Raw genomic sequence first — 24,337 nt, forward strand, 5'->3', positions numbered from 1 at the left:
GAACCACCATTCATCCTGAATCAGCTGCTTGCCCTACCACTGTGCTATCTCTCCGGAACCCTATGTTGTTATTTTTTTTTAACTGTAAATCTTGAGGGTTTTTTGTTTTTGGTTTTGGTTTTTTGGTTTTTGGGCCATACCCGGCGGTGCTCAGGGGTTTACTCCTGTCTATCTGCTTAGAAATAGCTCCTGGCAGGCACAGGGGACCATACGGGGGACACCGGGATTCAAACCACCGCCTTAGGTCCTGGATCGGCTGCTTGCAAGGCAAACACCGCTAAGCTTCAGGCCCAAATCTTGAGATTTTTGATGAGGAAAATGCATTTGCCTTAATCAAATGATAGAGCAGACAGTTTTTTTTTTGTTGTTGTTCTCAATGCTGAAACAGAAGCACCATGGGTCTCAATTTATGATCAGGTTGGTCACGGTTGAGAGTCTTGGTTATTAGTGTTAATTTATAAGGCAAATTAACTTTACTCATTAGCACTAATTTAAAATCATGACAGCATTATAGATTTGCCACAAGGAACCTATTAAAGCCATCTGGACTTTCAGGACCCCCAGAATGAATGTATAATGTCTCCAGCCCCCAAAGGTTCCTAAACAGAGACACTGGCAGAATACTGAGCACCCCTTGAACAGAACCGGCTACCCAGAATAAGAAGACAATTATCCTGAAGGGAGCAAATGCTCAGAAAAACATTGGTACGGAATGTGCTAATAAGCCCATGGGGAGCTTTCTATCAGTCTGAACATGTCACAGAGAATATATACAAAATATACGACAGCCTCTGATCAAAGCATTTTGAAACCATTCCCAGCATTGCTGATTAGAAAAAAATAAATAGCTATTTAGATTCTTGTCTGCTCCATTCTTTCACCATCTTGGTTTCTAAATTGTCAAAGATCCATCTTCCTCACATAACCAGCAGAACAAACACAACAAATCAGAAAGCAAAGAAGGCCACTTTTCCAAGCTGCGAAACCAAGTTCTGGAGAGACGCATGCAAGCATACCCGTGGGCTTTGTCTCTGGAGGAATTGGGATGCTTTTTGGATGCAGGATGGAGCCCCAGGCACATTGGTCAGAGGCCAGCAGAAAGAAAATGACAGAAGCATTTTATAACATTGTTTGACAATGCTCTGAACCATGGGTGGGAACTGTGTGGAAACCCAAGAAGGCTCATGTGCAGAACTCACAGTCATAAGCAACATTGCTGGCAGCCCTCACTTCCCACTGGGCCCTGCACTATTTACATTCTCCACCTGATCATTTAGTTCAATAGTGAGCTTGGCCCCAAGTCCTTGGCTCTTGCTTCACCACTGTCCTGACTATTTTCTCTGCTCACCTTCAACACAACCTTACATATCATCTCTGTCTCTTCTCCCACTAAACTATCACGACTGATATTCAATTGCTTCCTGCAGAGACCCAGCACCAAGAACTTTGCCCCATTTTGTGAAATATGTTATTATTAATAATTTTATAATTACTAATTGTTCAGAGGGAATCTTTCAAACGGTGCTCAGGGAGTTCTCAGGGTCACTTCCGGTGGTAATCAGGTTCAATGTTCAAGTCTGGCAATAGGGACCAACAGGCTCTCAGGGCAGTGCTGAGTGGCAGAATTTGGGGAGTCATCTGGGGACAGAGATCAAATCCGAGGCCCTTCTCAGGCCAGGCCTGTGTCCTGATTCTGAGCTATCTCCCGCAGGCTCGCCTGGGATGAGTTGGAGAGTCACATGGCCAAGATCATGGTCACTGCTGGACACAAGAGTATTTTCACTTGCCCTCCTAGAGTATCTGCCTAGCTGCAATCTAATCTTGCTTAACAACATCCGTCATCTCCCGGAAGGCAAATATTTGGGGACACACTTAACACACTCACAAATGTTTCAGAAAGTTATCATTGAAAACAAACAGGCACAGAAATAAGAAGCTGAAGGTGGAAATTGGAATTTCTTATTAGTGGCGCTGGCCAAAGAAAACACGCACTTGTTTTCACCCCATGACTTGTTGTGGGTGAAAACTGGCAGCCAAGATACCCCAAAGGCCTTGAGCACACAATTCTATCCAGTATTTCTTTCCTCAGGTCAATGCCAGTATTTTTCCTGATTCACTTTCTCTAGTCTCCCTCCACTTGAAATGAAACTAAATGGAAAAGAACGTCATAGGGGAAGTTTGTACCCACAACTCGAAGGTTTTTTGGGTTCTTTTTTTTTTTTTTTGTACCCAAAACTTCAGTTTTTCTACCCCAAAGGATATCATTGTGACTGGAAAACCATTCCAATGCTTTAATGCTAAAGAGAGGGCAGAAAGAGGACTGAAGAATAAAGTTGAATGGAGAGTTCACTTCCAAGAAGAGCAGAGTTGGGGAAAACTGTGGCTGGAGCAGGCATATGGCTGAGAAACAAGTCAGAATCACCAGAGGACCAGAGACAGTACAGGCATGAAGGCATCTGTCTTGCTGAACAACTAATCCTTATTCAAATGTATCAATTAATGTCCCTGAGTCCCAACCCTACCCAAATAAAAAAGATTGATGCAGGGCAGGAGCAATAACAACGCAGGTAGGGCATTCAACTTGCAAGCAGCTGACCCAGGTTCCATCCCCAGCATCCCATATGAGCCTGACAGGAATAACCCTGAGCAGTGCAAAGTGTGCCCCCCATCCCCCCACTGGTGAGTGGTTAAGAGGCAATAATTCAAACTCAAACTCGATCCAATTTCTACATTACATTTGGGCAGGAAGATTGGGTCAAACCTGGCTATGTTCAGGGCTTACTCCTCCTCTGTACTCAGGGCTTATTCCTAGAAGAGCTCCAAGGACCTTATCACGTGCCAAAAATAGAAATGGGACTAGCCATGTTCAAGGCAAGTATTTTCACGCCTGCACTTCTTTTTTTATTTTTGTTTTTGTTTTGGGGCCACACCCCGTGAGGCTCAGGGGCTATACACTCAGAAATTACCCCTTGGGGCTGAGAGATAGCATGGAGGTAAGGTGAGAAGGATGGTGGTTCAAATCCCGGCATCCTATATGGTCCCCGGAGCCTGCCAGGAGCAATTTCTGAGCATAGAGCCAGGAGTAACCCTTGAGAGCTGCCGAGTGTGACCCAAAAACCAAATAAAAAGAAAAAGGAAAAAAAAAAAAAAAACAACAATTTTTTTTTTAAGTTAAGGTCACACCCAACAATGTTCAGGGGTTACTTCTGGCTCTGCACTTGGGAATTAATCCTATTGGTGCTCAGAAAACCATATGGGATGCTGATGATCAATCCAAGTTGAGCATATACAAGGCAAGTACCTGACTTCATGTGCTATCTCTCCAGGCCCTGTACTATATTTTTGTTTGTTTGTTTGTTTTGGGGCCACACCTGGCCTTGCTCAGGGGTTACTCCTGGCTGTCTGCTCAGAAATAGCTCCTGGCAGGCACGGGGACCATATGGAACACTGGGATTCGAACCAACCACCTTTGGTCCTGGATCGGCTGCTTGCAAGGCAAACAAACACCCTGTGCTATCTCTCCGGGCCGTGTACTATCTTATTTTATGGCATACCTGAGTTACTCCTTTTTTGCCATTTCATGTTGCTGAACTTTTTTATTTTAGTTTTAGTTTTGGGCCATACCCAGCAATGGTCAATAGTAACTCCTGGCTCTGCACTCAGGAATTAATCTAGCAGTGCACCATATGGAATGCTGAGGATCAAACTTGGGTCAGCAGGGTGTGCAAGGTAAGTTCCATCCCCACTGTACTATCGCTCCAGCCCTGTTGCTGAATGTCTTAACACAGTGCCATTGAAAGCTTTTTCTTCCACTAGTAGGCAAGTTAAAATCAGCGTCCCAGTAAGACCTTCTATTGTACTTGCAGACAGGAAGCCGTGACACAGCAGAAAGATCTGTAATTCATGCACCTTTTACCAATCAGGACAGGCAGCCCCTCAGTGCAAAGCACAGGTTACAAAATAATGAAAAAACAAAACAAAAAAGCTTCATAATGTTAGCATTCAGGGACATGCTGTCATGGCCTGCAAGGGACTGTGCTCTGGGACTCGGGACTCTGAGGAAAGAAAGAAAAGAGGGCATGGAAGAGCAGAGAAACAGGGTGACCCACTTCCAGCTCAGTCAGTCTCTTCCCTGTGGGCAGGTTTATTCATTCAAGGCCAGCTGCTTTATCTGTCCTGGAAGTTGGTTCATGTGTAGTGTGTGAATGGTGTATGTATGTGTGTGTAGATGAATAAGTATGTGTGAGAATGTGTGTGTGCATAATTGCATGCTCCCCTGCTCCCCTCTGCCCCCTCAACTGATCCCCCTCCCCCCAGATGCACTCAAGTCTCCTTAGCAGCCTATTTCAGGACCAATGAGCAGCTTCCCCAGACACTACTGCATTTACTAGATGGAAATTGATTTTGGGGGTGGTGCCTTTCCAAGCAGTGTCCGAGGGTCCAAGGGTCCCTCTGAGTAATATTTGGCCATCCAAGCTGATGGTTCAGTACTAGAGCTGGAGGATATAGCTGCTCTGGCGTATAGTTCACCAGGGCCACACAAAGGGCAATGCTGGGGTCCCCCATCTCCTGTGCTATCTCCTGTGGTCACACTCACTGGTGCTCAGGACTTACTCCTGGCTCGACACTCATGGTTAATTCCTGGCAGGGCTCAGGGGACCATATGTGGTGCTGGGATTGAACCCAAGCTGGCTGTAAACAGCAAGTGACCTACCTGCTATACTATGGCTCTGGCCTCTAAGGAAGATGATTTTAAGCTAAGCCCTCAAGAGGTCTTTCTGTTATTTTTCCAATTTTCCTGAACTCTTCTCAGATAATAGGAGGAATAGTGGGGACTGAGAATCCAGACAGAAGCCGTCATAAAGTCCTCACCTTGAAAGTGAGTTCTTAAGCTGGAGGTATTCTGTTTTGGGGATGCCCATAGCAGGCAGTGCACAGAGCCTACTCTTGGTCCTGTGCTCAGGGACCAGGTGCAGTAATTGGTTTTGAACACTAGGTCAGTGGCTCAACTCCTGTACTGTCTCTCCAACCTGCTTGTTTTTTTGTTTTTTTTTTTTTGGGGGGGGGGGTGGGTTAGACCTAGCAGTGCTCAGGGTTACTCTGGCTCTGTGCTCAGAAAACGCTCCAGCAGGCTCCAGGGATGGGATGCCAGGAATCAAACTGGGTCTGTCCTGGGTTGGCTGCATGCAAGGCAAATGCCTTACAGCTGTGCAAGCTCTGGCTTCAATGCTTCGTTTTTTTTTTTGTTTTGTTTGGTTTGGTTTGGTTTGGTTTGGTTTTTGGGCCACACCCAGCGGTGCTCAGGGGTTACTCCTGGCTGTCTGCTCAGAAATAGCTCCTGGCAGTCACGGGGGACCATATGGGACACCAGGATTCGAACCAACCACCTTTGGTCCTGGATCGGCTGCTTGCAAGGCAAACACCACTGTGCTATCTCTTCGGGCCCCGTTTTGTGTTTTTTTTTTAAGTTGCAGAAGGCTGAGTCTGTGTGATGGGGTATTAGTGGCCAAGCTAACTGGCATTCATGTGATCGTTCCCCCTGGGATATTCCAGATAAGGGGGGGACTCCTCTCCCCACATTCATCACGAGGTCCCCAGTCTCCTCTGTTGCTTTCTTCAAGGTTGATAGAAAGAGGGGGGATAGTTTGTATCAAGGGGCAGAGGCAGGGTGGGAGAATCAGCAGAAAGGAGGAAGAGGAAATATTTTCCAGAGAATCTCAAAAGACAGGCCGAGGCCAGAGCAACCCTACCTGGTGCTGATTGAACAATTGCCTAATTACAATTTTATAAATTAATATTAACAAATCAATAACAACATTTTAGAATAATAAATTAACTGGTGCTAATTAGTTTAACTTTGACATAAATTGGTAAGTTTTCGAGTTGAATATTGAAAAGCACTTCATGGGAGGGGTAGGAGATTTTCAGAGTCTGAAGGCAGAAAGAGGCCGAGTGGAGAAGGCTAGAAGGACTGTGTGAAAAGCAGGAATAATGTCTCCTTCCATGCGCTGGTTGAATCTTTCTCCTCTTTCCTTTCTCTGCACGCCCTCCCCCCCCTTCTGCTCTAATTTCAGCTTCCAAATGTTAGAAGGAAGCCTGGTCTGCTACCTTAGAGACAGGCAGTGACTAGCCAACCCCATGTAACAGCCCCCTCTGCCCTAACAGAACTGTTGTTAATAACAAAGGGCAGAGATGGCATCAGGGGGACAGAGATGTGACTGACATGTGATAGGGCGCATAGCGCACATGCATGAGGCCCAGGGTTTGACCCTGAAAACACAACGCTCCCCAACACTAGAGATATGGCTCTCACAGCTTAAAGAAAAGCAACACTCCAGAGCTGGAGAGATAGTACAGAGTATGAGGTGCTTGCCTTGTAGGCAAATGTCCCCAACTTGATCCTGGCCACCACAGAGTCCTCCAAGCATCCCTGGCACCCTCCATTGGGTATTGTCCAATACATTCCAATATAAAATCTTAAAAATCTCAGTACAACAGATAGGACATTTGCCTTGCATGCTGACCCAGGGTCAATCCTTAGCACCCCACGTGATTCCCCCCCAAGCCAGCAGGAGTGATCCCTGAGTGTAGTAGTGTCAGAGTTAAGTCTTGAGCTCAGCTGGGTGTGACCCACTAACCAAAACAACAATCTCCAAATGTTTACTTTTTAAAAATCACAATGTTAGGGGCTGGAGAGAGAGCATGGAGGTCAGGCATTTGCCTTTCATGCAGAAGGACGATGGTTCGAATCCTGACATCCTATATGGTCCCCCGTGCCTGCCAGGGGTGATTTCTGAGCATAGAGCCAGGAGTAACCCCTGAGCACTGCCGGGTGTGACCCAAAAACAAAAACAAACAAACAAACAAAAAAAACAAAGATCACAATGTTAGGGGCTTGAGAGATAGAGCAGGTAGTAGAGTGATTGCCTTGCACTAGGATTTTGACTCTGACACTCCATATCGTTGCCAAAATTCTGCCCTAATACATTCCTGAGCTCAGTTGGAGCCAGGAGTAAGTCCTGAGCACAGCTAGGTGTGGCCTGAAAACCAAAACCATAAATAAACAAATAAACTAAAAAAACCACAATATTTTCACAATTAAATATAATTCAGGCAGTTTGTAAAAGGGACAAGAACCTTATTCTTGGGCCTGGAGAGATAGCACAGCGGCGTTTGCCTTGGAAGCAGCCAATCCAGGACCAAAGGTGGTTGGTTGGTTTGAATCCCGGTGTCCCGTATGGTCCCCCGTGCCTGCCAGGAGCGATTTCTGAGCAGACAGCCAGGAGTAACCCCTGAGCACCGCCGGGTGTGGCCCAAAAACAAAAACAAAAGAACCTTATTCTTTTTTTTTGGGGGGGGGGTCACACCCAGCAGCACTAAGGGGTACTCCTGGCTCCCTGCTCAGAAATCGCTCCTGGCAGTCACGGGGAACCATATGGGATGCCAGGATTCAAACCACCATTGGTCCTACATCAGCCGCTTGCAAGGCAAATGCCCTACCACTGTGCTATCTCTCCAGCCCAGGAAAAAACCTTTTATGATTATAAAAATGTAGCAGTGTTTTAAAGTTTGAAAGTATTTTTCTTTTACAGAGTTTAATAAGACATAAAAATATTTGGTTAGAATCTTCATTATTTAAAAGAATGAAAAAAAAAAAGGCACAAATGAGTTTAAGAATTAAGCTTATTGAGGGCCAGAGAAATAGTACAGCAGGTAGAGGGCTTGCCTTGCATGCAGCCAACCTAGGTTTGATTCCTGGCATCCCATGTCTCCCTAGTACCAGCAGCAGTATAGTATTTCTGAATACAATTAAGAGGAAGGCCTGAGCAGGAGTAAAGTCTGAGCATTGCCTCAAAACCAAACCAATCAAACCCCCACTCCCAAAAAAAGGAATCATGTTTACAGAGCTGGACAGATAGTACAGAGGGAAGGTAGTTGACTTGCATTTGGCTGGCCATGGTTGATCTCCTGTACCAGAGCCTCACTAGTAGTTCCTGAGCACTGAGCCACGAGTAAGCCTTGAGCACAGCTGGGTGTGGTCGGGAAAAAAAAAAGAGTTTACTTGAACTGTGAAAGATTGCTTCTCTGAAGATTGTTTTTTCTCTTTAATAATAAGATAAAGTAAGCTGTACGTTTGGGAAAAAAAATCACTGCCTACTGATATTCAAATAGAAGAGGACATTTTCATTTCTCCCTAAGACAAAGAATAAATTATTTTACTTTATTTTACAGGCCAAAAAATTCAAGTAGTTTTACTTACAGGATCTGAATTTTCCTGGGAGTATAATCACTGATGAAAAAAAAAAATGTCTGTAGCTTATATTCCCTGCCTAGAAAAGCTTTGCATGATATATGCCATCCAATTAAAAAAAAGCTTGAATCCAGGGACATTTCCCACATTCTGCTAGGTTTCAAGCTTTTCAATGCAAATCACTTGATCTTTCCAAGAGAAAACAGCACTCAGAGGTTTCAGTTGGGCCAGAACTCACATCAATACTGGGATCTGCTTCCTCTGGCCCAGCCGCACACAGGAAACTTGCCTTGTGTGCTGCCTAGGGAGGGCGGAAGCATTTAACGCTGCAGCCGGCTAGGCCAGTTGCTGCAGAGCATCTTCCAAAATAGTGAAAGGCATCAGAAAAATCAGAAAACAGGCTCAAGCCAGAACTAAATCCTAATGCTTAAGAAACCAATTTAAGGGCCCGGAGAGATAGCACAGCGGTGTTTGCCTTGCAAGCAGCCGATCCAGGACCAAAGGTGGTTGGTTCGAATCCCGGTGTCCCATATGGTTCCCCGTGCCTGCCAGGAGCTATTTCTGAGCAGACAGCCAGGAGTAACCCCTGAGCACCGCCGGGTGTGACCCCAAACCTAAAAAAAAAAAAAAAAAAAAGAAACCAATTTAAGATTTGGGGGGCCGGGTAGGTGGCGCTGGAGGTAAGGTGTCTGCCTTGCAAGCGCTAGCCAAGGAAGGACCGTGGTTCGATCCCCCGGCGTCCCATATGGTCCCCCCAAGCCAGGGGCGATTTCTGAGCACATAGCCAGGAGTAACCCCTGAGCGTCAAACGGGTGTGGCCCAAAAACCAAAAAAAAAAAAAAAAAAAAAAAAGATTTGGGCAAACAAATAGATTTGTTTAAATCGGAGAGATAGCACAGTGGCGTTTGCCTTGCAAGCAGCCAATACAGGACCAAAGGTGGTTGGTTCAAATCCCGGTGTCCCATATGGTCCTCCATGCCTGCCAGGAGCTATTTCAGAGCAGACAGCCAGGAGTAACCCCTGAGCAATGCCAGGTGTGGCCCAAAAACCAAAAAAGAAAAAAAAAAAAAAGAAATACTTAAACTAACAGTGAGTTTTCGGTTTAAATTTCCTTCTGATTTGTGCTCCCAAAATAAAGAACAGCCACAGGGTGTGGCAGACTTGCAGAAAAAGCCTTTGGATGTAAAAGGAAGATGATTGTTTCAGAAAGCAAACTGATTGTCCACCAAGGATTTTTTCTTTTTTTTTCTCCTTTCTGTGTAATGGTGCAAATCCACCCGGATTTGACTACTTTTCAAAGGTGGGGGCACAGGAAAAAACACAAATCAACCCCAGCATATCTACTGATCATCAATGGTTTTCAAAATTCAAAGGGTCAGTCATGCATTATGAATGAATGGGTTTCCAATGGTAACTGGGAATCATGTCACTGAAGTCGGGGTTCTCCTACAGAGGAGAGGGTGGGGGGCAGCGTCCAATCCTATATTCTCCTTCATCCTGGGATGTCCAGGAATAAATCCTGAAAATAAAATTTTTTTTATCCCTATCTATACCCAGCACAGAGAAAAAAAAATATATTTCAAAGGAGATTCTACTAATTAAAAAAAAAAGCCAAAACACACATCCGAAATAAGATTAGTAAAAATGAAAATCTAGGCAGATCACAATTATTAACTTGAATAGCCTCACTTTCCTTGCTGGTTAATTTGGTCCCTTTGTTTAAGCAAAGAGTAGGTCTCGCCCTCTCCTCTAGTTAGACAACATGCAGCATCACCACGAAAGGAGAAAAAGAAGATAAAGAGAAAAGCCAGAAAAGAGAAATGTTATCCATCCACCTGGCATCATATGAAGCAATCCGAACAGTGAGAACCTACCCATTTCTGCAGACACTAATCAACGAAGGAAAGAATTAAATCCTCCCCAGCCTGTCGCGGCAGCTCGGCGGCAATCCAAAAAGAACAATGCACATTGCTGCAAAAAAACCCAAACCAAACCAAACCAACAAAAAAAACCCCTAGATTTCAAGTTGGAAAGCACCATGCAAAAGGGACTGTTTAAAATTCACTACCATACAGTGCAGCCATCATCAGAAGCCCAGCATATCCTCTGCTCCAGGTAGTGTGATGAGCCAGAAGCGAGAAAGAGACAAATAAATGCAGGAAAGGAAGGAGAGGAGGCGCAGCCAAGTCGACAGGAATGTTTCTGGGTCTTTAACAAGTGGGAGACCCCTTTCGGTCTGCAAACCAATCCATCTCTCTGTTGCAGGGCATCTCTTTTTTTTTTCCTCCCCCCAACTCAGCGGCTGTTGAAAAGACTGCAGCAAACCCAGCAAGGGATTCTGGGATAGGGATGCAGCAGCGAGCTGCGAGCAGATTCGTGGGCGGCCGGTCCCCTCTGAGTCAGCAGTCAGCTGGTCCCCAGCTCGCGTGCTGGGCAGCAGAAGCCCCGGCCGCAAAGAGCGCGCACCGTGCATGCACCCCGGGGAGGACGCACCGGCTCCCGGGCAAATGCAACTGCACATCAGAAAATGTGGATGCAAGGGAGATGGCAGATTCTAGGAAGAAAACTGGGTATTCTCAGTAGGAAAAGTTCAAATTTAAGAGTCTTTGGCTGTAACATCAGAGCACAGGCTTCCTTTGGTTGGAGTGGGGGAGGGACACGATGTATTTTCTTAGATATTTAAGCGGTGGGGAGCCAGGCGCCACGCAAATGCACGTTTCCCTAGCTGCCCAACAAGCCCCCTTCTGCAAGCCGCTCAAGGACGCTTTGATATCTACCCAGGAAATAAATAGTACCTGAAAGGCAAAATATTTTTTTTTAAATGAAAAAGCCTTTAAGCAAAACTCATATCGTATATTTACTGGATTCGGGAGATGTACAGAAAATGTGTTCCCTTCCTGAGGATGCAGTTCTCAGTTCAAGATGGAGAAACTTTACAGGCTTTTCCATTTTTATTACAACTTGGTTTCCTCTGAAGTTATAAACTCTAAAAAGTTTTTAGGACCATAAATGTGGTCAGCAAGTAGCATTTAAATATGATTTCATCCTTATATTGCAAATAATATTTTAAAATAACTCCTCACACTGTAATCATTCTCCTTTCTAAAACAGTGTAAGGAACAAGACTGACCGCCCTCTGGTCTAGGGTTAGTTACTTTCTATTAAATTATTCATAGTTATTCAGAGTGGACAATGTCTTTTATTTTGGGGGGGGGGCGCGTGCTCAGGACTTATTCCTGACTCTACACTCAGAGATCACTCCTCAGGGGGTCCTGGGATTGAATCCAGGTCAGCTGCATGCAAATAATAAAAGTTTGATCTGCATATTTGATTACATTAATATTCATCACATTCTTTCCATGCACTCAGTTCTGCAGAGCAGTGATTCCCGGGGGAATGGGGAGGGAGAGCACAGAAAATTCAGGGAACTCAAGATACCCTAGAAAATGCCCAGACAGGGGCCGGAGAGATAGCATGGAGGTAAGGCGTTTGCCTTTCATGCAGGAGGTCATCGGTTTGAATCCCGGCGCCCCATATGGTCCCCTGTGCCTGCCAGGAGCAATTTCTGAGCCTGGAGCCAGGAATAACCCCTGAGCACTGCCAGGTGTGACCCAAAAAAAACCAAAAAAAAAAAAAAAAGAAAATGCCCAGACAAACAACAGGCAAGGACTCAACTGAGAAACACCTGGAAAACCTCAGAGATGCAGATAGACCCCTTAGATTCCGAGGAGCTGGAACAAAGGCAGCACTAGGAATGTCAAAGACATCAACAGCTCTCCCCACAGGGCAATCAATCACCCTAGCAACTGGGAAAACAGTATATTTCCCCCCCAACTCACTTCCATAGCCACATCCTCTCCCCCCCCTCTCCTCCCCCACCCCATGCCAGGGATTAAACCTGGCTACTTTGGTATTAGGCTAGCATTCTATCCGCTGTTCTCTCTGGCCCCTCAATATAAAGGCCTTTTGCCTTCTTTTATTTTGGGGTGTCACCCAGCTCAGGGGTTACTGACGTCTCTGCACTCAGGGATTACTCCTGCCAGGGCTCAGGGACCATATAGGATGTCAGGAATTAAACCTGGGTCAGCCAAGTGCAAGGGAAAAGCCCTACACTCTGTATTATCTCTTCAGCCCATAGATCAATAATTTTCTTTTCTTTCTTTCTCTCTCTCTTCTGTTTATTTGTTTGGTTTTTGGGCCACACCCGTCAGCTCTCAGGGCTACTCCTGTCTCTGTGCTCAGAAATTGCTCCTGGCTGGGGAGACCATATGGGATGCTGGGAATGGAAACCACTGCATGCAAGACAAATGCCCTACCACAGTGCTATCACTCCAGCCCAGTATCTCTCTCTCTCTCTCTCTCTCTCTCTCTCTCTCTCTCTCTCTCTCTCTCTGGGGGGGGGACCATATGGGATGCTGGGGATGGAAACCACTGCATGCAAGACAAATGCCCTACCACAGTGCTACCACTCCAGCCCAGTCTCTCTCTCTCTCTCTCTCTCTCTCTCTCTCTCTCTCTCTCTCTCTCTCTCTCTCTCTCTCTCTCTCTCTCTCTCTCTCTCTCTCTCTCTCATGTGGTGGTGCTCAGGGGACCATAGATGATCCTAGGGATGGAACCTGGCTTGGCCACTTGCAAGGCCAGGCCTTACCCCAGTACAGTCTCTCTGCCATAGACAGTGGTTTTCACCTTTGGCTGTCTGGACCTTGCCCTCAGACTGGCAGCTCATAACCACAGAAGTAGATCAGGCTTCTCAACCTCTGACACCTGCAAATGCAAATGCTGCCCTTTTTGGGCTGGCAGGTAAACTACCCCTTTAGAAGGTCACCTTACACCTGATGTTTCTCAGGCCCCATAGTACTGGCCATCCAGAGATGATGGGGGACCTTCAGAGTGGCACCCCACAGTGATTGGAGGACCAGGTGATGCTGGGAATCAAATCTGCCAGCTTTGTACCATATCTGCTATTCTATCTCCTGATCCCAGGCTTTGTTTTCACTTTCTGTTTGTTTTTCAGTACATAAACACACATGTGTGCTCAGGGTTTACTCCTGGCTCTGAGTATGGGGATCACTCCTGCCAGCGTAGGGGGGACCAAATGGGATGCTGGGGATTGAACCTAGGCTGGTCTTTTTTGTTTGTTTGTTTGTTTTGTTTTGTTTTGGGGTCACACCCAGCAGTGCTCCAGGGTTACTCCTGACTCTACGCTCAGAAATCACTCCTGGCAGGCTCGGGGGACCATATGGGACAAGGGGATTTGAACCATCGATCTTCTGCATGTGAGGCAAATGCCTTACCTCCATGCTATCTCTCTGGCTCCTAGGCTGGTCTTAACCATGAATTGTCTCTGGTGGCCCCACAGTCTCCAAGAAAAATACAAATCAGGGGTTACTGATGGCTTTGTACTCAGGGATCATTCCTGCCAGGGCTCAGGGACCATATGCAAAACACAAATCTCTAGGCTGGTACCACCGTGTGTGCCAAGAAGCGTCTGACTCATCCTCTCCTGCCTCCTTTTCTGGTTGGCTCCTGGGAGTCCTTTAGACCTCAGCAAAGGAGCCCTGGAGAAAAATCTCAGCAACGGCACCAGTCCCTTCAGGAAGGTTTCTCAGATGGTCATTCCAACTCCAGAAACCACCACCCTCCACTGCTATCACTTGTAGATGGGGCGACACACAAGGGAAGAACATTCTCAGGGGTGACACCACTATCCATAGGAAGTACCCAAGAGGAGATGTAGGAGAACGTTGTCATTCACTTGACTGAAAATGTTCACATGTTCATCTCAGAACACTGGGCCAGAGACCATGGGAGAGGACACTGGTAACTCCTGCCAGAATGATGCCTCTTCACTAAGAAAGTGCTGCCATAAATCTCTTCTCTGTGACCAGAAAAGCAAACCAAGGAGAGTGAGTGAAGGGGATGCATTATTACTACTATAAGGGGAAATGAGGTTTACAAAGTTGACCAGGACAGAAAAAATGACTCAAGTGGTAGAGCACAAGTTTGGTATGGGTGAGGCCTTAAATTCAATTCTCAGAACCAGCAGGTGTCCTTCCTATAAAATAAGATAAAGGAGCTAGAGTGATAAGACAGCTAGCAGAGGGAGCAAAGAACAAACCTTGTATGCAGCCACAGTTCTTTTTTTTTTTGTTTGTTTGTTTGTTTTGTTTTTGGGCCACACCCAGCGGTGCTCAGGGGTTACTCCTGGCTGTCTGCTCAGAAATAGCTCCTGGCAGGCACGGGGGACCATATGGGACACCGGGATTCGAACCAACCACCTTTGGTCCTGGATCGGCTGCTTGCAAGGCAAACGCCGCTGTGCTATCTCTCTGGGCTCGCAGCCACAGTTCTTGCCTTACTCATTGCACCATCTGTCTCTCTGGCCTAGGCACGTATCTTCACCTACCCTCTCCTTCCTTCCCTTTGTTTCTCTGAATAAACTTGATTTACTTCACTACTTGCTTCTACCTTCAGTTCTTTTCTGTGAGGGAAAAGTTTGGAAAGCCTGGGTAAGAATTAGAACAGACTTTCCTATAAAGAGCAAGACCTTGCTCCAGCCTGAGTCCACGACTCCATGAGAAATCAGATGGTAGAACAAACAAACTCCAGACTAGCTTGATGGCTGTGACCTGGACCTGTGAGGTCTTTACAATGCGTGTGCTCCTTGGCCCTAACTTTCCTTTCTCAAGGCTCCTACCTTTATCCTCCTCACTTCACATAAGCCACCCAGGACCCCGACTCACCTGCTGGTAGCTGGTAGGGGTTAGGTTTACCACCAAAAAGATAACAACGCAGCAAGGCCTCTCCATTATCATGTTCTTTTTGTTTTGTTTTGTTTTTGGTTTACACCCAGCTTTGCTCAGGGCTTACTCCTGGCAGGCACAGGGGACCATACGAAATGCCGGGATTTGAACCAACATCCATCCTGGACTGGCTGCTTGCAAGGCAGATGCCCTACCACTGTGCTATCTCTCTGGCCCTCATTATCATGTTCTTAAGAATGCAAGGTCCTGGGGCCGGAGAGATAGTATGGAGGTAAGGCGTTTGCCTTTCATGCAGAAGGATGGTGTTTCAAATCCCGGCATCCCATATGGTCCCCAGTGCCTGCCATGGGTGATTTCTGAGCATAGAGCCAGGAGTAACCCCTGAGCAATGCCAGGTGTGACCCAAAAACCAAAAACCAAAAAAAAAAAAAGAATGCCAGGTCCTGGAGTCAAAAAGACAGCATGGAGGTAAGGCATTTGCTTTGCATACAGAAGGTCGGTTGGTGGTTTGAATCCAACATCCCATATGGTCCCCTGAACTTGCCAGGAGCAATAGAGCCAGCAGCAATCCCTGAGCGCTGCCGGGTGACCCAAAAAACAACAACAACAACAACAACAACAACAAAAAATAACACCAGAGCAGTGCCAGGTGTGACCCCCCAAAAGAAATCCAAAACTCCACAAGGAAGAGATATGAATAATAGGCTCTCAAGTCACTCCTGAGGACCCTCGCCTGTCTCCATTTCAAGCCCTTTGAGACTCAGGGTTTGATCAGGACAGTTCTTCCCTTCTAGGAAGAGATTCCTAGTGTTTTTGGACAGGCCATGACTTTCCTTGATTTCCTTGATCTATCTCCCTACCCTTTTTCTTAGCGACAGTGAGATTTAAAGGCATCTACAAGGAGGAAACACCACTGTCCAAACAAATGGAAGCAGGGATAAACAAATGGGACTACATTAAACTCAGAAGCTTCAGCACTTCAAAGGAAATAGTAATTAGGATACAAAAGCCACCCACAGAATGGGAGAAACTATTCACCCAATACCCATCAGATAAGGGGCTAAAAACTAAGATATACAAGGTAATGACAGAACTTAACAAGAAAAAAATCTAACCCCATCAAAAAATGGAGAGAAAAAATGAACAGAAACTTTCTCAAAGAAGAAATACAGATGACCAAAAGGCACATAAAAAAATGCTCCACATCACTAATCATCAGGGAGATGCAAAATCAAAACAACAATGAGGGATCTTCTCCCACCACAGAGATTGGCACACATCACAAAGAACAAGAACAATCACTGCTGGCATGGATGTGGGGAGAAAGGAACTCTCATTCACTGTTGATGGGAATGCTGTCTAGTCCAATCTTTTTGGAAAACAATATGGATATTGAGCTCCCATATGATCTAGCAATACCCGATCTGTTAAATAACAGCCCTGAATGGGGCTGAGTGGAGGTGAATGAATGGAGTGGATGAATGGAGGGTGAGGCCTTTCTCTGCAGGACCAGGCCACGTGTCTGCAACCCTCTCCAGCTGGCGGGTCTGAGGGTTCGGGATAGCAGCAAAGAAATGATCCACAGACAGCTGTCAGGAGACATCAGCTTTATTCAGGCCCTAGCCAATGCATATGGCTCCTAAGCTTAAACTTTTTATGTTGGTTCAATGTCAGCCTTGACATCTCAATCTCTTTCAGCCATCTCCTCTCCTCCAGCTTCTTCCTAGCAGAATCTCTCCCAATCTCTCAATCAATCCCCTTCCTGCCCCCGAGGCAATCTTTTGATACGTCCCAAATACCCCTCCCAGAAATGGGCAGGTCTTACTATCAGGTAAGGTTACAAAGGAAGAATGGGGGATGAGGTAACACTGCTTGTAGGGTTATATCCTAGGAACACACACACATAAAACAAACACACAAACACACACACACACAATACAAAAATGCTCACTGCATCTCTATGTTTATCACAGCACTATTTACAATAGCCATAATCTGGAAATAACCCAAGTGTCCTATACCAGATGAGTGGCTAAAGAAAATGTGGTCCATATACATAATGGAATACAATGCAGCTGTTAGGAAAAAAAGAAGTCATGAAATTTTCCTATTCATGGATGGACATGGAAACATGAGTGAAATGAGCCAGAGGGAGAGGGATAGATACAGAATAGTGTCTCATCTGCAGGATATATATATATATATAAAGGGGGCCGGAGAGATAGCATGGAGGTAAGGCGTTTGCCTTCCATGCAGAAGGTCGGTGGTTCGAATCCCGGCATCCCATATGGTCCCCCGAGCCTGCCAGGAGTAACCCCTGAGCGCTGCCGGGTGTGACCCAAACCCAAAAGCCAAAATAATAATAATAATAATAATATAGTATGGCAATAATACCCAGAGATAATAGAGCAGAATGCCAGGAGGACCAGCTCATAACATGAAGGTTGCCACAAAGAGTGGTGAGTGCAGCTAGAGCACTGAACACAATGACAACTATCATGTCAATGATAGGGAGAGAGGCAGAATGCCTGTCTGTGACACAGGCAGGGGGCTGGAGTGGGGGAGGAAAAAATGGTGAAAACTGGTAGTGGGAAGATAGCACTGGTGACGGGTAGTGTACATTTTTTTTTTTTTTTTTTTTTGGTTTTTGGGCCATACCCGGCAGTGCTCAGAGGTTACTCCTGGCTGTCTGCTCAGAAATAGCTCCTGGCAGGCACGGGGGACCATATGGGACACCGGGATTTGAACCAACCACCTTGGTTCTGGATCGGCTGCTTGCAAGGCAAGCTGTGCTATCTCTCCGGGCCCTGGTAGTGTACATTCTATGACTGAAACCCAAGTATGAGTATTGTTTAAATAAAGATTAAAAAATAAGTACGTAGGGACTGGAGAGATAGCACAGTGGTAGGGCATTTGCCTTGTACTGAGCCGATCCAGGACAGACAGTGGTTCGATTCCCAGCATCCCATATGGTCCCCCGGGCCTGCCAGGAGCTATTTCTGAGCTGATAGCCAGGAGTAACCCCTGAACACCGCCGGGTGTAGCTCCAAATCCAAACACATCCAAACACACACACACACACACACACACACACACACACACACACAGTATGTAAAAAAGAAACAAATAAAACAATGCATACCTCATCATACATGTATGCACGCACGCACGCACGCACGCACGCACACACACACACACACACACACACACACACACACACACACACACACACATTCTGGGCCCTGGCTTCTCCTGCTGTGCCTTCTCTCCATACAGCGAATGCTTTTGACCCAACAGGCCGTTCAGAGGAACCCCTGCCAATGCTCCTATGTGCTCCTACTCATGCCACTTCCAGGACTCGTCTCTAAGGTCATCACCGCGACGTGGGCCTTTCCCAGCGCAGGGTTCCCAGGCCTGGCGGAGCCTGGGTGAGTCGCAGCCGCGCGCCCGCCCCGCCACGGCGGTTCCCATCACAACAGGCGCCGCCTCCTGGGCCGCGGGGCGAATCCGGCGCCTCCTGCAAGACGCCCTCAGGGCGGGATCTTGGGAACCGCACAGCAAGTGGGATGGCTTGCCCTGAAAGCAAGCAGCTGACCAGGGCTCGATCCCTGGGGCTCAGGGTCCGCAGAGAAGGACGTAAAACCTTGTCCTTAGGGTCTGCAACTCTCCCTCCTTTAGGTCCTTTGTGGTCCCCATCGAGCTAACCCAGTGGTTCTCAAATAGTGGGGCGCCCCCCCCCCCCAGGGAGGGCGTGAGGCTCCGTAAAGGGGCGCGTTTGACCTCAGCAAACACTGTCATAACAAGCTAAGCCCCGTGTTTATGTCTCTGAAACTGAGAGTTGCTGTGTCCTGCTTCAAACCCCGCTTCGAAAAGCTGTGCATTGCAAAGCGTGCTCATTGTAGCCATTAATCCAGACATCACCTCTGATTAAAAAGTCAGCTCAAATTATTTTATATATTTTTGTTTTGCAGGTTAAAGTTTTTTTTAATTAAAGATACTATTGACAATCGCGTGGGGGCCACGAAAAATATTTTCTTCTTCCTGGGTGGGGGCATGACAGAAAATGAAATCGAGAAGCACTGGGCTAACCTGATCTGGTTGCTAGCGAGTTAAGGTGGGACACTCTCCTTTCCAACCCTGCACCGACTGCCCGGGGCTCACTGCTTTACCCGGGAGGGTGAGAGACCAAAGGAGTTTGGCCACCTCTGCAGAGACCGACCCTCGGGCCTTCGGACCTTGACATCCGCAGGCGGCACCTACTTGGCTGTGGCAATCGGGGCAGTGTGTGTCTGTCTTCCTAAGCATCGGCACCACGTTCATCCTGATATTAGTCACCTACTAGGATGTCACCATGAAGCTGTTAAGATCCGGGCTCAGGAGACACGGGTGGATTTGCTCCGTATTCGGGCTGTCATTGCCTGTTAGCCTCATTGTGAAATGTTGCCTCCTTAAGGCCGTCCTGATGATTAAGTGAAGGGCCTGACACAGCGAGTTAAGTTACTCTGCCCAGAAGCTGGGCAAGAGGGTGTCTAAGAAAGTCAGGAGAAACAGCACAGCGGGACCGGGGACTAGCCTTGCAGCAGCCAACCCGAGTTTGAGCCCCAGATCCCCTAAGGTCCCCTGAGCACTGCTATCCTGAACGCAGAGCCAGGAGTAACCCGAGCATAGCCAGGTGCGCTCCTCCAAAAAAACAATACAACAACAATAAAAATGCTTTGGGCTCAACTATCCCGTCTCTGGCAGTAAATCATTTAAAGTCTCTGTGTCTTAACTTCCAAGTTGAGGGGCTGGAGAGATAGTATGGAGGTAAGGCATTTGCCTTGCATGCAGAAGGACAGTGGTTTGAATTCCAGCATCCCATATGGTCCCCCTGCCTGGAGCCTGCCAGGAATGATTTCTGAGCATAGAGCCAGGAGTAACCCCTGAGAGCAGCTGGGTGTAAACCCCCCCCCCCCAATCTAAAACCTTTGAAACAAAAAAACTTCCAAACTGGAAAATGGGAATCCTAACCTAGAGGCTTTTTGTTGTTGTTTTTTGCTTTGCCCTTTTTATTTTCTTTTGAGTTTTGGGTCAGCAGGGCTTAAGATTCAAGGCTCACTCCTGGTAGTGCCTATAGAGTTCCAGAGTAGAAGAACGAGACCACACAACTAGAATAAAGTTTAATACTTTAACTTGTCTGCCAACAAGACCCCCAGCCTGGCCAACCAGGGCCATCCTCTGAAGGAGCTGAGCCCTGCCCAAGGTCATGATGCAGATCACACAAGGAAGGGATATAGGGAGGTTCCAGCTTTCTGATGATCCTTAAAATGATTGTCTCTTGTCTAGAGGTACCTTCCTACTGTTCCCTTGTCCTTCCCTGATAGGTACCTGGTAAGACCAGGTAGCTTGGGGCGAGGTCTATGGAAATAGGCTTGTGAAGCCCTAACATATGGCTTACACCATGTGGTCCTTACAAAATGGTGTCTCTCTCTGCTCAGAACCTGAGAAGAAGCCAGTCATGTGGCTTTTACAAAATGGCATCCCTCCTTGTTCAGAATTCAGGTCCCAGGAATATGTGCCCAGGAATATGTGGTGACAGGGATAAAAATCAAGGTCGGATGTGTGTAAGACAAGTGCTAACCGGCTGAACTATCTTGGTATCTCTTCAGCTCCATCAACTAGGGCTAGAGAGAATTAAATGGTTTACTCTATAAAGAGAACTTATACCTTGTCTGATACACAGTAAACAGCCCAGACATAGTTTATAAGAAACCCTGTAGCCAGCCATCTGAGTTCCTGGGCTCATGGTTGGCTTTTGTATTCCTAAGGTTTGGTTGGCTCATGTCGGGTTTCATTTATTTTGGGATGAATGAATAGACTGAGAATACTCTATACCCCATTAATTCCTTTCTTATGCTAGATAAAATAAATCAATAAAGGAGTGGAAAGAATGGTGCAGAAACAGAAGAGACAGAACGATCCACTTTAATCATCCAAAGCCTCCCTGCCCTTCTCACCCATTTCAGGCTGGTGTCATGGGCTGGCTGGGCACAGAGTTGGTGTTCAGAACTACTTGATTGCTCTTGACATGATTTCTAACCAAGGTTGGAGTGGGAAAGGGGTCTCATTTCAAGCGCACCTGCCCCTTTTTCTTGTGAAAAGGAGGCATGCATGGTTGTAATGAACATTTATTGACCAGCTTGTCACTTTAAGGCAGCAGTCTCCTTGGGCCAGAGAGATAGCACAGTGGTAGGGCTTTTTGTCTTATATTCAAACAACCCAGGTTCAATCTCTGGCATCTCATATGGCCCCCAGAACACCACCATAAGTGATTACTGAGCATAGAGTCAGCAGTAATCCCTGAGCAAAGAAGAAGGAAGAAGAAAAAGAAAAGGGAGTAGGAGAAGATTAGTGTCCCAGGATGCTTCCCAGGTCCTATCACTGGAACATGCTATCTCTCCAGCTCCCATCAACTGGACACAGGTCTTGAAGGAACTTCCACTCACTTCTGAGAGAGACACAGAGAAAAAAATCTTCATAAAATCATTAATTAAATTTAAAAAATCCAACCCAAGCGAACAATTCTTATGTGGAGCACCCACCTCTGACCTCTAGGGGCATCTACTGGCGATCTGGTTTAGTGAGATCCCAGAGCCTGCAACAGGAAGAATGAAGCTTGGAACCCAGCTCAGGTGCTCTCTGAGCATGGTGGGACTAGGGCAAGTCACACACCTTCTGTGCTTCCGGTGTAAAGCTCTTGGGAAGAACCTCTCTCAAGGGTGACACAAGATACCACAATAAAAGCTCTAGGATCTCAATGCCAGTGCCACAATTCTTTCCTGGGATAAAACAGTTTTTGAGGTTTTGCATCTGGGCTACACCTGGCTGTGCTCAGGGCTTACTCCTGGCTCTATGCTCAGGGATCACTCCTGGTAGTGCTTGGGAGACCAAGCATGGTGAGCAAGGCAAGCTATCACCAGGCAAGTAATTCCTGCTATATCACTCTGGCCCCATGGGCTCCAACATTTTAATAAATTATTATTTTTTCCTCCAGGCAAGGCCTGGAGTTGGAACCAGGATCCTCCACAGGCCAGACAGGTGCTCTACCATTGAGCTGTATCTCTGGTGCCTGAGTAACAAACGTTTAAAGGTCATAAGTCATGGGACACTTGCCACAAGCAGGGGGCGCTGCTCTAGGTTCAAAGCAGGAGAATGTATTTACAAAAACCGGGAGGTGACATTCAGATAAGTTACACATAATGGGAGATTGTTTTCCTTTTCGTTTCTTTTCCTACAGCCCTCTAATGATAAAAAATCATTCTTCTGAGATCACGGGCTCTTACCCAAAAATAGTCAGTGGGTGGATCTGGGCTGCAAGTCGAAGTGGCTGCAAGTCGAAGCTTGCCCATCCTGCACAGGCGTCACGAAACGGCTAACATGTTCTTCTGCGAATTTTGAAAAAAATTCAGCTATGGGACCATAATGTCCAGGGCATGACTAGGAAGATGCCAGCCCAATGAACCTTCACAAGCAGCCAACCACTCACAGAAGAAAGTGTTGACAACTTTTGGGGGCACCAGTAAAGATAAACCAAAAGGGACCACTGTTATATCACATCGTGCTTTTACCCAAAACAAAGGCATTCCCCCAACTTTCTCTTTCTTTTCACCTATCTCTTTGATATGTAAAAGTCCACCTGGATCTACTCAACCCTCCAACCATCCGGTTGAATTTGTGCTGGGATAATAAATAGAGAGGTTTCCATTTTAGCTTGGGGCAGAGTAAGACCAAGAAGTGAGAAGCAAACTGATTCCATGATTTCCTCCTGACTGGCTTGGTTTATTAATTCTTCGCAGCCACCCTGCATCAGATCCGTTCACCTGGGGTTGAAAATATGGTGTGTGGGTGATTTTACAGACCCACAATTTATCTGGACACAAGTAAGAGATGGGTAATCCCTGAGGTACCTGCTGGATAGGCCCATTGTGTAGAGGAAAGAAAACTGATCACAGCAGCTCCATAGAAGGGCTGTGACCCCATATGTCCAATGACAGATAAGTGGACAAAGACAGTCCAGTATTCATACATGATGAAAAATCATGGAATATTACTCAGCTGTAAGGAAAGATAAAATCTCGCAGTTTGCTACAACTTGGATGGACCTGAAGGGCCTCATGCTCAGTGGTGGTCAACAACGTTAAGTTGGAGATATTATATGCAGTAACAATATATTATACAGTATATTATATATAGTAACAGTACACCATGCATACAGCGAAATAAGAGGAAAGAGGGCAAACAGCTAAAGGTCTCACTCATCTGTGATGGACAGAGACATGAAAAACGTAAAGCACTTGCATTATATCAGGCAATCCCACTAGAATTTCCAGCACCATCTATGGGCCAAGTAGGAAGTGATCCCTGAGCACAAAGCCTGAAGTAAACCCTAAATACAAACAAACAAACAAGCAAAACCAAGCGAAGAAATTTGTTATTGTTCTTCTAGGAATCAGGTTGGTGTGAATCTGACTGCTCAGGACCATTTGTGAAGAACTTAGAGGGGCAGGGTCCTTTGTCTTATCAGAGGACAAAGACAGATCTGAGAGAGGCTAGAACCACGTAAGTCACAAGTGACCAACTGTGACCTGGCTCAGGCCTGAGTGGAGGCCTCTTCTGGGCCAAGTCCTGAAAAGCTTGAGGCCTGTTAGGCTGCCAAGGCTCCTGAGAACTGTGACCCTTCTGGGGAGTCTTAACTACACTGGACAGGACTGGAAACAGCAGGCAGGACTGGGAAGGACTCGCCTTAGAAGGGCAGGCTGCAGTCTGATTCACTGTTCTCCCACAGCAGAATTGACCCACAGGTCAACTCAGCAGCACACAAGGGGAGTAGGAGTGGGGGCAGAGCAACAGGAACCTGACAGAGGCTGAGAGCACCCAAAGGTTAAAACTCTATCACCAGCTGCAAAGCAAAGGGCAAGGGAAGATAATAAACTAGACATCCTGTTCAAGGGGCATTCACAGAGAAAATAGGCTCCTGAGGAAAAGGTGGGAAAAATCCAAGACCTACTAGAAGAGACTAAATACCGACACAGGAGAGAGAGGCAAGCACAGAGCTCCAGAATGACCTTCGATCTGTCTGCACAGGTTCTAGGCTGTCCAGTCCAGAAGCTTCAAGGGGTGTGGGGCTGTGACCAGGGCACACGAGTGAATAGTGAAGTGCAGAACAGGCAGGTAAGTTCTCAAGTTTTCCAAGCAGAAAAATTCAGTAGGGATAGCCCTGCCTAAAATGGAAACATCCAGCCTTCCCTGGTGGATGGAACAAGGCGGAAAAGGTAGAAAAGTC

General features: G+C 46.6%; 1 protein-coding gene across 10 annotated transcripts in view; it reads right to left on the reverse strand.

Annotated features, from left to right (window-relative positions):
* Positions 1 to 24,337, reverse strand: part of TRIM2 (tripartite motif containing 2) — a 168,041-nt gene that overhangs the window by 53,750 nt on the left and 89,954 nt on the right. The window contains exon 1 of one of the 10 annotated variants that reach the window (XM_049769601.1): positions 10,320 to 10,550. The exons of 6 other annotated variants lie outside the window; for them this stretch is intronic. In XM_049769601.1, the coding sequence (XP_049625558.1) occupies positions 10,320 to 10,322 (3 nt within the window). In that variant the 5' untranslated portion in view covers positions 10,323 to 10,550. Of the gene's footprint in view, positions 1 to 10,125; positions 10,231 to 10,316; positions 10,551 to 24,337 lie in introns of those variants that run through there. 3 more of the 10 variants (XM_049769599.1, XM_049769604.1, XM_049769606.1) reach the window with 3 other exon arrangements.

This window comes from Suncus etruscus, chromosome 3, assembly GCF_024139225.1.
Source record: "Suncus etruscus isolate mSunEtr1 chromosome 3, mSunEtr1.pri.cur, whole genome shotgun sequence".
In the NCBI taxonomy this organism is placed as follows: domain Eukaryota; kingdom Metazoa; phylum Chordata; class Mammalia; order Eulipotyphla; family Soricidae; genus Suncus; species Suncus etruscus.